The sequence below is a fragment of the Pagrus pagrus genome (genome assembly GCF_965226575.1).
Source record: "Pagrus pagrus genome assembly, chromosome: 12".
In the NCBI taxonomy this organism is placed as follows: Eukaryota; Metazoa; Chordata; class Actinopteri; order Spariformes; family Sparidae; genus Pagrus; species Pagrus pagrus.
The window spans coordinates 2,918,705-2,935,048 of NC_140196.1; the positions used below are offsets into that span (position 1 = coordinate 2,918,705).

The 16,344-nt window shown below is 44.0% G+C and overlaps 2 protein-coding genes across 2 annotated transcripts; both read left to right on the forward strand.

Moving 5' to 3' along the window:
• Window positions 1-149: 149 nt before the first annotated feature.
• On the forward strand, window positions 150-7,224 carry LOC311266025 (uncharacterized protein). The gene is made up of 2 exons (XM_084368211.1): window positions 150-1,953; window positions 4,675-7,224. Exons 1-2 carry the CDS (start codon window positions 291-293, stop codon window positions 6,435-6,437), a joined length of 3,426 nt encoding a protein of 1,141 aa, XP_084224337.1. The 5' UTR covers window positions 150-290; the 3' UTR covers window positions 6,438-7,224.
• A 1,986-nt stretch (window positions 7,225-9,210) lies between these two features.
• Window positions 9,211-15,360, forward strand: LOC311266026 (uncharacterized protein; the record flags this gene model as incomplete). The annotated part of the gene is made up of 2 exons (XM_084368212.1): window positions 9,211-10,885; window positions 13,614-15,360. Exons 1-2 carry the CDS (start codon window positions 9,213-9,215, stop codon window positions 15,358-15,360), a joined length of 3,420 nt encoding a protein of 1,139 aa, XP_084224338.1. The 5' UTR covers window positions 9,211-9,212.
• Window positions 15,361-16,344: the final 984 nt, after the last annotated feature.

The window sequence follows — 16,344 nt, forward strand, 5'->3', positions numbered from 1 at the left end:
GAGGCTTCGTTGTAAACGAGCGAACAAAGTGCAGAGTCACAGAGCTGCTCCTCGTCCTGGAGTGAACCACAGCTGGATCAGCCCTCCCTCTTCTTCCTGCTCTCAAACACAGCAGCTCCACTCTGTCACTATATCTCCTTGTTCCCTCCCCTTCAGATCTGCACTTTGAAAATGGGTGTAACCAGGAAGTGCTGACGACTGCAGAAGCTCATGTTGTTCAGATCAGAGCTCAGACTAGTTTCAGTTATCAGGAAGTGAAACTCAGACAGTTGTTGACACTCAGAGGTGAAATGGCGCAGAGAGGACTTCAGCTGGACCGAGAAACTTTCTCTTGTTCCATCTGTTTGGAGCTACTGAAGGACCCGGTAGCTACTCCCTGTGGACACAGCTACTGCATGAACTGTATTAAAGATCACTGGGACACGGAGGATGAGAAGAAAACCTACAGCTGCCCTCAGTGTAGGCAGAGCTTCACACCGAGGCCTGAGCTGCTGAAAAACACCATGTTAGCAGTTTTAGTGGAGGAGCTGAAGAAGACTGGACTCCAAGCTGCTCCTGCTGATCTCTGCTATGCTGGAGCTGAAGATGTGGCCTGTGATGTCTGCACTGGGAGGAAACTGAGAGCAGTTAAGTCCTGTTTATCCTGCCCGGCCTCTTACTGTGAGAAACATCTTCAGCCTCATTATGAAGCAGCTCCTTTAAAGAAACACAAGCTGGTGGAGCCGTCAGAGAAGCTCCAGGAGAAGATCTGCTCTCTTCATGATGAGGTGATGAAGATGTTCTGCCGTACTGATCAGCAGTGTATCTGTTATCTCTGCTCTGTGGACGAACATAAAGGCCACGACACAGTGTCAGCTGCAGCAGAGAGGACTGAGAGGCAGAGAGAGCTGGAGGTGAGTCGACAAAACATCCAGCAGAGAATCCAGGACAGAGAGGAAGATGTGAAGGTGCTTCAACAGGAGGTGGAGGCCATCAATGGCTCTGCTGATGAAGCAGTGGAGCACAGTGAGAAGATCTTCACCGAGCTGATCCGTCTCATGGAGAAAAGACGCTCTGATGTGACGCAGCAGGTCAGATCCCAGCAGGAAACTGAAGTGAGTCGAGTCAAAGAGCTTCAGGAGAAGCTGGAGCAGGAGATCACTGAGCTGAAGAGGAAAGACGCTGAGCTGAAGAAGCTCTCACACACAGAGGATCACAACCAGTTTCTACACAACTGCCCCTCACTGTCAGCACTCAGTGAGTCTACACACTCATCCAGCATCAATATCCGTCCTCTGAGATACTTTGAGGCTGTGACAGCAGCTGTGTCAGAGGTCAGAGACAAACTACAGGACGTCCTGAGAGACACATGGACAAACATCTCACTGACAGTGACTCAAGTGGATGTTTTACTGTCAAACCCACAATCAGAGCCTGAGACCAGAGCTGGACTCTTAAGATATTCACGTGAAATCACACTGGATCCAAACACAGCACACACACAGCTGTTATTATCTGAGGGGAACAGAAAAGTAACAAGAATGACTCAACGACAGTCTTATTCTAGTCAGCCAGACAGATTCACTGACTGCCAGCAGGTCCTGAGTAGAGAGAGTCTGACTGGACGTTGTTACTGGGAGGTGAAGTGGAGAGGGAGAGATGTTGAAGTAGCAGTCGCATACAAGAATATCAGCAGAGCAGAGAGTGGATCTTTGTTCGGACGAAATGACAAATCTTGGTCATTAAGATGTTACAATGACAAATATATCTTTTATCACAACAAAGTCAAAACTCCCGTCTCAGGTCCTGAGTCCTCCAGAGTTGGAGTGTACCTGGATCACAGTGCAGGTATTCTGTCCTTCTACAGCGTCTCTGAAACCATCACTCTCCTCCACAGAGTCCAGACCACATTCACTCAGCCTCTCTATGCTGGATTTTATGTTAATTATGCTGTTGGAGACACAGCTGAGTTCAGTAAAGTCAAGTAGACAGAAGTCATTTAAGGGACAGTGAGTTAAACTCTGAGTTTTAACTCTTAAACTTATTCTGTCTTCATGTTTGTGGCTGATTGTTGTGTGGTGTCTTCACCTGTCAATCAAACATGATGGGCGGTACTTTGACATCTTCTCACCTGTTGTTGTGTAAATGTTTGAGTGTCTTTAGGTGGCGCTCCTTCCTGTGTCTGTTTAACTATGGAGGCTCTCACTGCTCATGATGACTTTTGTTCAGCTCAACTGACATTTGTCTGCATGAAGATATAAACTTGTCTGTGCTCTAAATGTGTGTTGAATATTTGTACTGATGTGTTTGCATGTTGTTGTTTCTCTTCCACTGCACGAGTCTAAAGAGAGAAAGCAGCAGAGCTTCATTTATCCTACATATTTAGTTCTCATCACTTTGTACATGTGTGAGGAAATCTATTACCACATTTGCATTTAAGATTTAGTGATGTTACATATGTTTAAATGTGTCTTTACTGATGTTGTTTGAAGCTGCCAAAGGCTCAGTGAAGTTTCTACATGTCTTCCTGCAGTGAACATCACAGCAGGTTAACAAGTGAACTGTGAAAACTGATGCAGGACACAAGAGGGCGCTGTCATCCTGCTAACCAGAGATGTAGTGGAGGTTACAGCAGCTCAAAATACAGTTTCCTGGTGCTGGTTTGTTTTATGACACTAACCAGGGTATTTACTTTTCACAGTCCTTCATTTTACCACAATAAAATCTGAATCTAAATGTTTTAACACTGTTTCAGGGTGTTTTCTTGTAAATGAAGTTTGTCCTACCAGCTACTGAAGTTCAGTTTGACCATGGTGTGTTTTGTTGTGTGCCAGATGGTTGATCTCTATCTTTGAAAAAACAGGAAAAAAAGGTAATTTAAGTTAATCAAGTTAATTCAGTTTTCTTATTTGGAGTTAAATATGTTTTTAACTGTTGTTTTTGTTTGTTTTTCCTCCTTGTTAAAGTTTGACTCTTGAAATAACTTTGAGATGTGTGCAACAATGATAACGCCTGTTTGTTATTTGAAGATTAATAAAGTTTGAGAAAAATGCCAGAAAGCTGTTTTTGATATTTAAGTAGCCTCCGTTTAATATCAGGTGAACTGAAATTCACTTTTTCTTCTATAGTAACCTCATATTTTAACACATAGCCCATCTCTATTTCTACTTTTTTGCCTCACTGCTAAAAAACAAACAAACTGTGAAATGTTGGTGCTTTGCCAACAAACCTGTTGGATGAGTTGTCTTTTAGTGGGGAGGTGTTCTGGACAGAGATCAGAGATTCTCCAAGGTCCTGATGTGAACAGAGATGTCTCCAGATCAGGTCTCAGGTCATCAGAAGCTGTTGGGTTCACCTGTGATGTTCTCCCTCGGCTGGCTGCAGTCAGTCAGCTGGGAGACTATATAAGGGGGCTGCAGCTCCCTGCTCAGCTGGTTGTGTGTCTGCAGGGAGTCGACACCATCAGTCGGCTTTCTGTGTTTTCTGTTTGAGTGACAATCTGAGTTGAGTGTGTTTGAGATGTTTGTCTTTTGTCCAGTTTCCATACATTTAGTTTCCCCCTGTTCAGTGACTCCCACTTCACCTTTGGTTTTTGGGTCCAATCCTTCTGTTCGTCCATCATTGTGACAGAATCAGTGGCTGTGTGTTTTATTCCCACCGCCTCCTTTTAGACACCGAGGGACCAGTTTGCTTCGACCCTTCAGTGCTTTGTTAGTGTCCCAGCCTGCGACCCCTTCAGGTCCTTCAGCTCTGGTTTTCTAGTGAAACGTGACAAACGGCACCAACATCCCCGAGCCGGCCGCCGGGCCCTTCGCTTAGGTTGACCATCACAAACAACAAACACCAGCAGCTGTCTCATGTATTTCTCATGACGTTGGATCTTTAACACATCCATAGATTTCATTAAAAACAGAGAACATAAACTTTATTTATACTTCTGACACATTTTCTTGTGTCTCCACAGTGTCGGTCCGTCAGCTGGAACAGTTCATCAGTTTGACTCTTTGTCCTGAACGTCACTTATTTATTTCTCAGCTACATTTTTTATTAAGAGTATTTGGTTTCCTTTTGTGTGAATATGAACATACAATACATTTTTATTCCAACAATAATTTCTGTCTTTTGTTGAAGTTGAATTTGTTCTGTAAACATTTACTCTGAGCAAAAAGGCCACGAGACGTCAGCAGCAGAGAAACTCCTGAACTTGATGAGGTTTAAATGACAGAATGAATCCAGGTCAAATGTTAATCATTAAACGTGAGAACATTATATTCCAGCAGCTTCAATGTTTCATGACAGGCTGGTTTGATAACTCCCTGTTGAAGGTCCACTGTTTTTATGAGCAGGAAAATAAAACTGAGCACAATCTGAGGAAGAGTTAGAGAACTATGGAGCCGTCAGCAAAGCCTGAGGAGCCAAGAAACATTTCACAACTAAAAACTTTGATGTTCTCAAATGTGGAGCAGGTTTTAACTGAGGCTTCGTTGTAAACCAGCGAACAAAGTCCAGAGTCACAGAGCTGCTCCTCGTCCTGGAGTGAACCACAGCTGCATCAGCCCTCCCTCTTCTTCCTGCTCTCAAACACAGCAGCTCCACTCTGTCACTATATCTCCTTGTTCCCTCCCCTTCAGATCTGCACTTTGAATGAGGGTGTAACCAGGAAGTGAAGGAGCTGACGAGCCTCATTCGCTGCAGAAGCTCATGTTGTTCAGATCAGAGCTCAGACTAGTTTCAGTTATCAGGAAGTGAAACTCAGACAGTCGTTGACACTCGGAGGTGAAATGGCTCAACAAAACATTCAACTGGACCGAGCAAAGTTCTGCTGTTCCATCTGTTTGGATCTACTGAAGGATCCGGTAGCTATTCCCTGTGGACACAGCTACTGCATGAACTGTATTCAAAGCTACTGGGACACAGAGGATGAGAAGAAAACCCACAGCTGCCCTCAGTGTAGGCAGAGCTTCACACCGAGGCCTGTCCTGGTGAAAAACACCATGTTAGCAGATTTAGTGGAGGAGCTGAAGAAGACTGGACTCCAAGCTGCTCCTGCTGATCTCTGCTATGCTGGACCTGAAGATGTGGCCTGTGACGTCTGCACTGGGAGGAAACTGAGAGCAGTTAAGTCATGTTTAGTCTGTTTGGCCTCTTATTGTGAGAAACACCTCCAGCGTCATTATGAAGCAGCTCCTTTAAAGAAACACAAGCTGGTGGAGCCATCAGAGAAGCTCCAGGAGAACATCTGCTCTCGTCATGATGAGGTGATGAAGATGTTCTGCCGTACCGATCAGCAGTGTATCTGTTATCTCTGCTCTGTGGACGAACATAAAGGCCACGACACAGTGTCAGCTGCAGCAGAGAGGACTGAGAGGCAGAGAGAGCTGGAGGTGAGTCGACAAAACATCCAGCAGAGAATCCAGGACAGAGAGGAAGATGTGAAGGTGCTTCAACAGGAGGTGGAGGCCATCAATGGCTCTGCTGATAAAGCAGTGGAGCACAGTGAGAATATCTTCACCGAGCTGATCCGTCTCATGGAGAAAAGACGCTCTGATGTGAAGCAGCAGGTCAGATCCCAGCAGGAAACTGAAGTGAGTGGAGTCAAAGAGCTTCAGGAGAAGCTGGAGCAGGAGATCACTGAGCTGAAGAGGAAAGACGCTGAGCTGAAGAAGCTCTCACACACAGAGGATCACAACCAGTTTCTACACAACTACCCCTCACTGTCAGCACTCAGTGAGTCTACACACTCATCCAGCATCAATATCCGTCCTCTGAGATACTTTGAGGATGTGACAGCAGCTGTGTCAGAGGTCAGAGACAAACTACAGGACGTCCTGAGAGAGACATGGACAATCATCTCACTGACAGTGACTGAAGTGGATGTTTTACTGTCAAACCCACAACCAGAGCCAAAGACCAGAGCTGGACTCTTAAGATATTCACGTGAAATCACACTGGATCCAAACACAGCACACACACTTCTGTTATTATCTGAGGGGAACAGAAAAGTAACATACATCAGTCAACCACAGTCTTATTCTAGTCACCCAGACAGATTCACTTACTATGAGCAGGTCCTGAGTAGAGAGAGTCTGACTGGACGTTGTTACTGGGAGGTGGAGTGGAGAGGAACTGGAGGTGAAGTAGCAGTCGCATACAAGAATATCAGGAGATCAGGGGACTCTGTTGAATGTGTGTTTGGACGAAATGACAAATCTTGGTCATTCAGATGTTACAATAACAGTTATAACTTTTGGTACAACAAAGTCAAAACTCCCGTCTCAGGTCCTCGGTCCTCCAGAGTTGGAGTGTACCTGGATCACAGTGCAGGTATTCTGTCCTTCTACAGCGTCTCTGAAACCATCACTCTCCTCCACAGAGTCCAGACCACATTCACTCAGCCTCTCTATGCTGGACTTTGGGTTTATTCTGACACCACTGCTGAGTTCAGTAAAGTCAAATAGTCAGAAGTCATTTAAGGGACAGTGAGTTAAACTCTGAGTTTTAACTCTTAAACTTATTCTGTCTTCATGTTTGTGGCTGATTGTTGTGTGGTGTCTTCACCTGTCAATCAAACATGATGGGCGGTACTTTGACATCTTCTCACCTGTTGTTGTGTAAATGTTTGAGTGTCTTTAGGTGGCGCTCCTTCCTGTGTCTGTTTAACCATGGAGGCTCTCACTGCTCATGATGACTTTTGTTCAGCTCAACTGACATTTGTCTGCATGAAGATATAAACTTGTCTGTGCTCTAAATGTGTGTTGAATATTTGTACTGATGTGTTTGCATGTTGTTGTTTCTCTTCCACTGCACGAGTCTAAAGAGAGAAAGCAGCAGAGCTTCATTTATCCTACATATTTAGTTCTCATCACTTTGTACATGTGTGAGGAAATCTATTACCACATTTGCGTTTAAGATTTAGTGATGTTACACATATTTAAATGTGTCTTTACTGATGTTGTTTGAAGCTGCCAAAGGCTCAGTGAAGTTTCTACATGTCTTCCTGCAGTGAACATCACAGCAGGTTAACAAGTGAACTGTGAAAACTGATGCAGGACACAAGAGGGCGCCGTCATCCTGCTAACCAGAGATGTAGTGGAGGTTACAGCAGCTCAAAATACAGTTTCCTGGTGCTGGTTTGTTTTATGACACTAACCAGGGTATTTACCATTTACAGTCCTTCATTTTACCACAATAAAATCTGAATCTAAATGTTTTAACAGTGTTTCAGGGTGTTTTCTTGTAAATGAAGTTTGTCCTACTGAAGTTCAGTTTGACCATGGTGTGTTTTGTTGTGTGCCAGAAGGTTGATCTCTACCTTTGAAAAAGCAGAAAAGAAAAAGTAAAGGTTTAAGTTAATCAAGTTAATTCAGTTTTCTTATTTGGAGTTAAATATGTTTTTAACTGTTGGTTTTGTTTGTTTTTCCTCCTTGTTAAAGTTTGACTCTTGAAATAACTTTGAGATGTGTGCAACAATGATAGCGCCTGTTTGTTATATGAAGATTAATAAAGTTTGAGAAAAATGCCTGAAAGCTGTTTTTGATATTTAAGTAGCCTCTGTTTAATATCAGGTGAACTGAAATTCACTTTTTCTTCTATAGTAACCTCATATTTTAACACATAGCCCATCTCTGTTTCTACTTTTTTGCCTCACTGCTAAAAAAAAAAAAAAACTGTGAAATTTTGGTGCTTTGCCAACGAACCTGTTGGATGAGTTGTCTTTTAGTGGGGAGGTGTTCTGGACAGAGATCAGAGGTTCCTAAAGGTCCTGATGTGAACAGAGATGTCTCCAGATCAGGTCTCAGGTCATCAGAAGCTGTTGGGTTCACCTGTGATGTTCTCCCTCGGCTGGCTGCAGTCAGTCAGCTGGGAGACTATATAAGGGGGCTGCAGCTCCCTGCTCAGCTGGTTGTGTGTCTTCAGGGAGTCGACACCATCAGTCGGCTTTCTGTGTTTTCTGTTTGAGTGACAATCTGAGTTGAGTGTGTTTGAGATGTTTGTCTTTTGTCCAGTTTCCATACATTTAGTTTCCCCCTGTTCAGTGACTCCCACTTCACCTTTGGTTTTTGGGTCCGATCCTTCTGGTCGTCCATCATTGTGACAGAATCAGTGGCTGTGTGTTTTATTCCCACCGCCTCCTTTTAGACACCGAGGGACCAGTTTGCTTCGACCCTTCAGTGCTTTGTTAGTGTCCCAGCCTGCGACCCCTTCAGGTCCTTCAGCTCTGGTTTTCTGGGGAAACGTGACAAACGGCACCAACATCCCCGAGCCGGCCGCCGGGCCCTTCGCTTAGGTTGACCGCCTCAAACAACAAACACCAGCAGCTGTCTCATGTATTTCTCATGACGTTGGATCTTTAACACGTCCATAGATTTCATTTAAAAACAGAGAACATAAACTTTATTTATACTTCTGACACTTTATCTTGTGTCTCCACAGTGTCGGTCCGTCAGCTGGAACAGTTCATCAGTTTGACTCTTTGTCCTGAACGTCACTTATTTATTTCTCAGCTACATTTTTTATTAAGAGTATTTGGTTTCCTTTTGTGTGAATATGAACATACAATACATTTTTATTCCAACAATAATTTCTGTCTTTGTTGAAGTTGAGTTTGTTCTGTAAACATTTACTCTGAGCAAAAAGGCCACGAGACGTCAGCAGCAGAGAAACTCCTGAACTTGATGAGGTTTAAATGACAGAATGAATCCAGGTCAAATGTTGATCATTAAACGTGAGAACATTATATTCCAGCAGCTTCAATGTTTCATGACAGGCTGGTTTGATAACTCCCTGTTGAAGGTCCACTGTTTTTATGAGCAGGAGAATAAAACTGAACACAATCTGAGGAAGAGTTAGAGAACTATGGAGCCGTCAGCAAAGCCTGAGGAGCCAAGAAACATTTCACAACTAAAAACTTTGATGTTCTCAAATGTGGAGCAGGTTTTAACTGAGGCTTCGTTGTAAACCAGCGAACAAAGTCCAGAGTCACAGAGCTGCTCCTCGTCCTGGAGTGAACCACAGCTGGATCAGCCCTCCCTCTTCTTCCTGCTCTCAAACACAGCAGCTCCACTCTGTCACTATATCTCCTTGTTCCCTCCCCTTCAGATCTGCACTTTGAAAATGGGTGTAACCAGGAAGTGCTGACGACTGCAGAAGCTCATGTGGTTCAGATCAGAGCTCAGAATAGTTTCAGTTATCAGGAAGTGAAACTCAGACAGTTGTTGACACTCAGAGGTGAAATGGCGCAGAGAGGACTTCAGCTGGACCGAGAAACTTTCTCTTGTTCCATCTGTTTGGAGCTACTGAAGGACCCGGTAGCTACTCCCTGTGGACACAGCTACTGCATGAACTGTATTAAAGATCACTGGGACACGGAGGATGAGAAGAAAACCTACAGCTGCCCTCAGTGTAGGAAGAGCTTCACACCGAGGCCTGAGCTGCTGAAAAACACCATGTTAGCAGTTTTAGTGGAGGAGCTGAAGAAGACTGGACTCCAAGCTGCTCCTGCTGATCTCTGCTATGCTGGAGCTGAAGATGTGGCCTGTGATGTCTGCACTGGGAGGAAACTGAGAGCAGTTAAGTCCTGTTTATCCTGCCCGGCCTCTTACTGTGAGAAACATCTTCAGCCTCATTATGAAGCAGCTCCTTTAAAGAAACACAAGCTGGTGGAGCCGTCAGAGAAGCTCCAGGAGAAGATCTGCTCTCTTCATGATGAGGTGATGAAGATGTTCTGCCGTACTGATCAGCAGTGTATCTGTTATCTCTGCTCTGTGGACGAACATAAAGGCCACGACACAGTGTCAGCTGCAGCAGAGAGGACTGAGAGGCAGAGAGAGCTGGAGGTGAGTCGACAAAACATCCAGCAGAGAATCCAGGACAGAGAGGAAGATGTGAAGGTGCTTCAACAGGAGGTGGAGGCCATCAATGGCTCTGCTGATGAAGCAGTGGAGCACAGTGAGAAGATCTTCACCGAGCTGATCCGTCTCATGGAGAAAAGACGCTCTGATGTGACGCAGCAGGTCAGATCCCAGCAGGAAACTGAAGTGAGTCGAGTCAAAGAGCTTCAGGAGAAGCTGGAGCAGGAGATCACTGAGCTGAAGAGGAAAGACGCTGAGCTGAAGAAGCTCTCACACACAGAGGATCACAACCAGTTTCTACACAACTGCCCCTCACTGTCAGCACTCAGTGAGTCTACACACTCATCCAGCATCAATATCCGTCCTCTGAGATACTTTGAGGATGTGACAGCAGCTGTGTCAGAGGTCAGAGACAAACTACAGGACGTCCTGAGAGAGACATGGACAAACATCTCACTGACAGTGACTCAAGTGGATGTTTTACTGTCAAACCCACAATCAGAGCCTGAGACCAGAGCTGGACTCTTGAGATATTCACGTGAAATCACACTGGATCCAAACACAGCACACACACAGCTGTTATTATCTGAGGGGAACAGAAAAGTAACAAGAATGACTCAACGACAGTCTTATTTCAGTCACCCAGACAGATTCACTGACTGCCAGCAGGTCCTGAGTAGAGAGAGTCTGACTGGACGTTGTTACTGGGAGGTGGAGTGGAGAGGGAGAGATGTTGAAGTAGCAGTCGCATACAAGAATATCAGCAGAGCAGAGAGTGGATCTTTGTTCGGACGAAATGACAAATCTTGGTCATTAAGATGTTACAATGACAAATATATCTTTTATCACAACAAAGTCAAAACTCCCGTCTCAGGTCCTGAGTCCTCCAGAGTTGGAGTGTACCTGGATCACAGTGCAGGTATTCTGTCCTTCTACAGCGTCTCTGAAACCATCACTCTCCTCCACAGAGTCCAGACCACATTCACTCAGCCTCTCTATGCTGGATTTTATGTTAATTATGCTGTTGGAGACACTGCTGAGTTCAGTAAAGTCAAGTAGACAGAAGTCATTTAAGGGACAGTGAGTTAAACTCTGAGTTTTAACTCTTAAACTTATTCTGTCTTCATGTTTGTGGCTGATTGTTGTGTGGTGTCTTCACCTGTCAATCAAACGTGATGGGCGGTACTTTGACATCTTCTCACCTGTTGTTGTGTAAATGTTTGAGTGTCTTTAGGTGGCGCTCCTTCCTGTGTCTGTTTAACTATGGAGGCTCTCACTGCTCATGATGACTTTTGTTCAGCTCAACTGACATTTGTCTGCATGAAGATATAAACTTGTCTGTGCTCTAAATGTGTGTTGAATATTTGTACTGATGTGTTTGCATGTTGTTGTTTCTCTTCCACTGCACGAGTCTAAAGAGAGAAAGCAGCAGAGCTTCATTTATCCTACATATTTAGTTCTCATCACTTTGTACATGTGTGAGGAAATCTATTACCACATTTGCATTTAAGATTTAGTGATGTTACATATGTTTAAATGTGTCTTTACTGATGTTGTTTGAAGCTGCCAAAGGCTCAGTGAAGTTTCTACATGTCTTCCTGCAGTGAACATCACAGCAGGTTAACAAGTGAACTGTGAAAACTGATGCAGGACACAAGAGGGCGCTGTCATCCTGCTAACCAGAGATGTAGTGGAGGTTACAGCAGCTCAAAATACAGTTTCCTGGTGCTGGTTTGTTTTATGACACTAACCAGGGTATTTACTTTTCACAGTCCTTCATTTTACCACAATAAAATCTGAATCTAAATGTTTTAACACTGTTTCAGGGTGTTTTCTTGTAAATGAAGTTTGTCCTACCAGCTACTGAAGTTCAGTTTGACCATGGTGTGTTTTGTTGTGTGCCAGATGGTTGATCTCTATCTTTGAAAAAACAGGAAAAAAAGGTAATTTAAGTTAATCAAGTTAATTCAGTTTTCTTATTTGGAGTTAAATATCTTTCTAACTGTTGTTTTTGTTTGTTTTTCCTCCTTGTTAAAGTTTGACTCTTGAAATAACTTTGAGATGTGTGCAACAATGATAACGCCTGTTTGTTATTTGAAGATTAATAAAGTTTGAGAAAAATGCCAGAAAGCTGTTTTTGATATTTAAGTAGCCTCCGTTTAATATCAGGTGGACTGAAATTCACTTTTTCTTCTATAGTAACCTCATATTTTAACACATAGCCCATCTCTGTTTCTACTTTTTTGCCTCACTGCTAAAAAAAAAAAAACTGTGAAATTTTGGTGCTTTGCCAACAAACCTGTTGGATGAGTTGTCTTTTAGTGGGGAGGTGTTCTGGACAGAGATCAGAGATTCTCCAAGGTCCTGATGTGAACAGAGATGTCTCCAGATCAGGTCTCAGGTCATCAGAAGCTGTTGGGTTCACCTGTGATGTTCTCCCTCGGCTGGCTGCAGTCAGTCAGCTGGGAGACTATATAAGGGGGCTGCAGCTCCCTGCTCAGCTGGTTGTGTGTCTGCAGGGAGTCGACACCATCAGTCGGCTTTCTGTGTTTTCTGTTTGAGTGACAATCTGAGTTGAGTGTGTTTGAGATGTTTGTCTTTTGTCCAGTTTCCATACATTTAGTTTCCCCCTGTTCAGTGACTCCCACTTCACCTTTGGTTTTTGGGTCCGATCCTTCTGGTCGTCCATCATTGTGACAGAATCAGTGGCTGTGTGTTTTATTCCCACCGCCTCCTTTTAGACACCGAGGGACCAGTTTGCTTCGACCCTTCAGTGCTTTGTTAGTGTCCCAGCCTGCGACCCCTTCAGGTCCTTCAGCTCTGGTTTTCTGGGGAAACGTGACAAACGGCACCAACATCCCCGAGCCGGCCGCCGGGCGCTTCGCTTAGGTTGACCATCACAAACAACAAACACCAGCAGCTGTCTCATGTATTTCTCATGATGTTGGATCTTTAACACGTCCATAGATTTCATTTAAAAACAAAGAACATAAACTTTATTTATACTTCTGACACATTATCTTGTGTCTCCACAGTGTCGGTCCGTCAGCTGGAACAGTTCATCAGTTTGACTCTTTGTCCTGAACGTCACTTATTTATTTCTCAGCTACATTTTTTATTAAGAGTATTTGGTTTCCTTTTTTGTGAATATGAACATACAATACATTTTTATTCCAACAATAATTTCTGTCTTTGTTGAAGTTGAATTTGTTCTGTGAACATTTACTCTGAGCAAAAAGGCCACGAGACGTCAGCAGCAGAGAAACTCCTGAACTTGATGAGGTTTAAATGACAGAATGAATCCAGGTCAAATGTTAATCATTAAACGTGAGAACATTATATTCCAGCAGCTTCAATGTTTCATGACAGGCTGGTTTGATAACTCCCTGTTGAAGGTCCACTGTTTTTATGAGCAGGAGAATAAAACTGAACACAATCTGAGGAAGAGTTAGAGAACTATGGAGCCGTCAGCAAAGCCTGAGGAGCCAAGAAATATTTCACAACTAAAAGCTTGTTCTCAAATGTGGAGCAGGTTTTAACTGAGGCTTCGTTGTAAACGAGCGAACAAAGTCCAGAGTCACAGAGCTGCTCCTCGTCCTGGAGTGAACCACAGCTGGATCAGCCCTCCCTCTTCTTCCTGCTCTCAAACACAGCAGCTCCACTCTGTCACTATATCTCCTTGTTCCCTCCCCTTCAGATCTGCACTTTGAATGAGGGTGTAACCAGGAAGTGAAGGAGCTGACGAGCCTCATTCGCTGCAGAAGCTCGTGTTGTTCAGATCAGAGCTCAGACTAGTTTCAGTTATCAGGAAGTGAATCTCAGACAGTCGTCGACACTCGGAGGTGAAATGGCTCAGAGAGGACTTCAGCTGGACCGAGAAACTTTCTCTTGTTCCATCTGTTTGGATCTACTGAAGGATCCGGTGGCTATTCCCTGTGGACACAGCTACTGCATGAACTGTATTAAAATCCACTGGGACAAAGAGGATGAGAAGAAAACCCACAGCTGCCCTCAGTGTAGGCAGAGCTTCACACCGAGGCCTGTCCTGGTGAAAAACACCATGTTAGCAGTTTTAGTGGAGGAGCTGAAGAAGACTGGACTCCAAGCTGCTCCTGCTGATCTCTGCTATGCTGGACCTGAAGATGTGGCCTGTGATGTCTGCACTGGGAGGAAACTGAGAGCAGTTAAGTCATGTTTATCCTGTCCGGCCTCTTACTGTGAGAAACACCTGCAGCCTCATTATGAAGCAGCTCCATTAAAGAAACACAAGCTGGTGGAGCCGTCAGAGACGCTCCAGGAGAACATCTGCTCTCGTCATGATGAGGTGATGAAGATGTTCTGCCGTACTGATCAGCAGTGTATCTGTTATCTCTGCTCTGTGGACGAACATAAAGGCCACGACACAGTGTCAGCTGCAGCAGAGAGGACTGAGAGGCAGAGAGAGCTGGAGGGGAGTCGACAAAACATCCAGCAGAGAATCCAGGACAGAGAGGAAGATGTGAAGGTGCTTCAACAGGAGGTGGAGGCCATCAATGGCTCTGCTGATAAAGCAGTGGAGCACAGTGAGAAGATCTTCACCGAGCTGATCCGTCTCATGGAGAAAAGACGCTCTGATGTGAAGCAGCAGGTCAGATCCCAGCAGCAAACTGAAGTGAGTCGAGTCAAAGAGCTTCAGGAGAAGCTGGAGCAGGAGATCACTGAGCTGAAGAGGAAAGACGCTGAGCTGAAGAAGCTCTCACACACAGAGGATCACAACCAGTTTCTATACAACTGCCCCTCACTGTCAGCACTCAGTGAGTCTACACACTCATCCAGCTTCAATATCCGTCCTCTGAGATACTTTGAGGATGTGACAGCAGCTGTGTCAGAGGTCAGAGACAAACTACAGGACGTCCTGAGAGAGACATGGACAAACATCTCACTGACAGTGACTCAAGTGGATGTTTTACTGTCAAACCCACAAACAGAGCCTGAGACCAGAGCTGGACTCTTAAGATATTCACATGAAATCACACTGGATCCAAACACAGCAAACACAAAGCTGTTATTATCTGAGGGGAACAGAAAAGCAACTTTAATCGGTCAACAACAGTCTTATTCTAGTCACCCAGACAGATTTAGTGTAGATTTTCAGGTCCTGAGTAGAGAGAGTCTGACTGGACGTTGTTACTGGGAGGTGGAGTGGAGAGGAGGAGGAATTCATGTAGCCGTCGCATACAAGAATATCAGCAGAGCAGGGACCTCTGATGAATGTGTGTTTGGACGAAATGACAAATCTTGGATGTTAGATTGTCAGAAGAAATTTTATAAATTCTTGCACAACAAAGTCCAAACTCCCGTCTCAGGTCCTGTGTCCTCCAGAGTTGGAGTGTACCTGGATCACAGTGCAGGTATTCTGTCCTTCTACAGCGTCTCTGAAACCATCACTCTCCTCCACAGAGTCCAGACCACATTCACTCAGCCTCTCTATGCTGGACTACGTTTTTATTACGCTTATGGAGACTCTGCTGAGTTCAGTAAAGTCAAATAGTCAGAAGTCATTTAAGGGACAGTGAGTTAAACTCTGAGTTTTAACTCTTAAACTTATTCTGTCTTCATGTTTGTGGCTGATTGTTGTGTGGTGTCTTCACCTGTCAATCAAACATGATGGGCGGTACTTTGACATCTTGTCATCTGTTGTGTAAATGTTTGAGTGTCTGTAGGTGGCGCTCCTTCCTGTGTCTGTTTAACCATGGAGGCTCTCACTGCTCATGATGACTTTTGTTCAGCTCAACTGACATTTGTCTGCATGAAGATATAAACTTGTCTGTGCTCTAAATGTGTGTTGAATATTTGTACTGATGTGTTTGCATGTTGTTGTTTCTCTTCCACTGCACGAGTCTAAAGAGAGAAAGCAGCAGAGCTTCATTTATCCTACATATTTAGTTCTCATCACTTTGTACATGTGTGAGGAAATCTATTACCACATTTGCATTTAAGATTTAGTGATGTTACACATATTTAAATGTGTCTTTACTGATGTAGTTTGAAGCTGCCAAAGGCTCAGTGAAGTTTCTACATGTCTTCCTGCAGTGAACATCACAGCAGGTTAACAAGTGAACTGTGGAAACTGATGCAGGACACAAGAGGGCGCCGTCATCCTGCTAACCAGAGATGTAGTGGAGGTTAAAGCAGCTCAAAATACAGTTTCCTGGTGCTGGTTTGTTTTATGACACTAACCAGGGTATTTACTTTTCACAGTCCTTCATTTTACCACAATAAAATCTGAATCTAAATGTTTTAACACTGTTTCAGGGTGTTTTCTTGTAAATGAAGTTTGTTCTACCAGCTACTGAAGTTCAGTTTGACCATGGTGTGTTTTGGTTGTGTGCCAGAAGGTTGATCTCTATCTTTGAAAAAGCAGGAAAAAAAGGTAATTCAAGTTAATCAAGTTAATTCAGTTTTCTTATTTGGAGTTAAATATGTTTTTAACTGTTGTTTTTGTTTGTTTTTCCTCCTTGTTAAAGTTTGACTC

What these genes read in the sequence shown, in the direction of transcription:
- LOC311266025 (XM_084368211.1), top strand. Translation starts at nt 291, where the DNA reads ATGGCGCAGAGAGGACTTCAGCTGGACCGAGAAACTTTCTCTTGTTCC. An exon ending in TGGAGACACAGCTGAGTTCA is followed by an intron (nt 1,954 to 4,674) that starts GTAAAGTCAAGT and finishes CATTCGCTGCAG; the next exon opens with AAGCTCATGTTGTTCAGATC.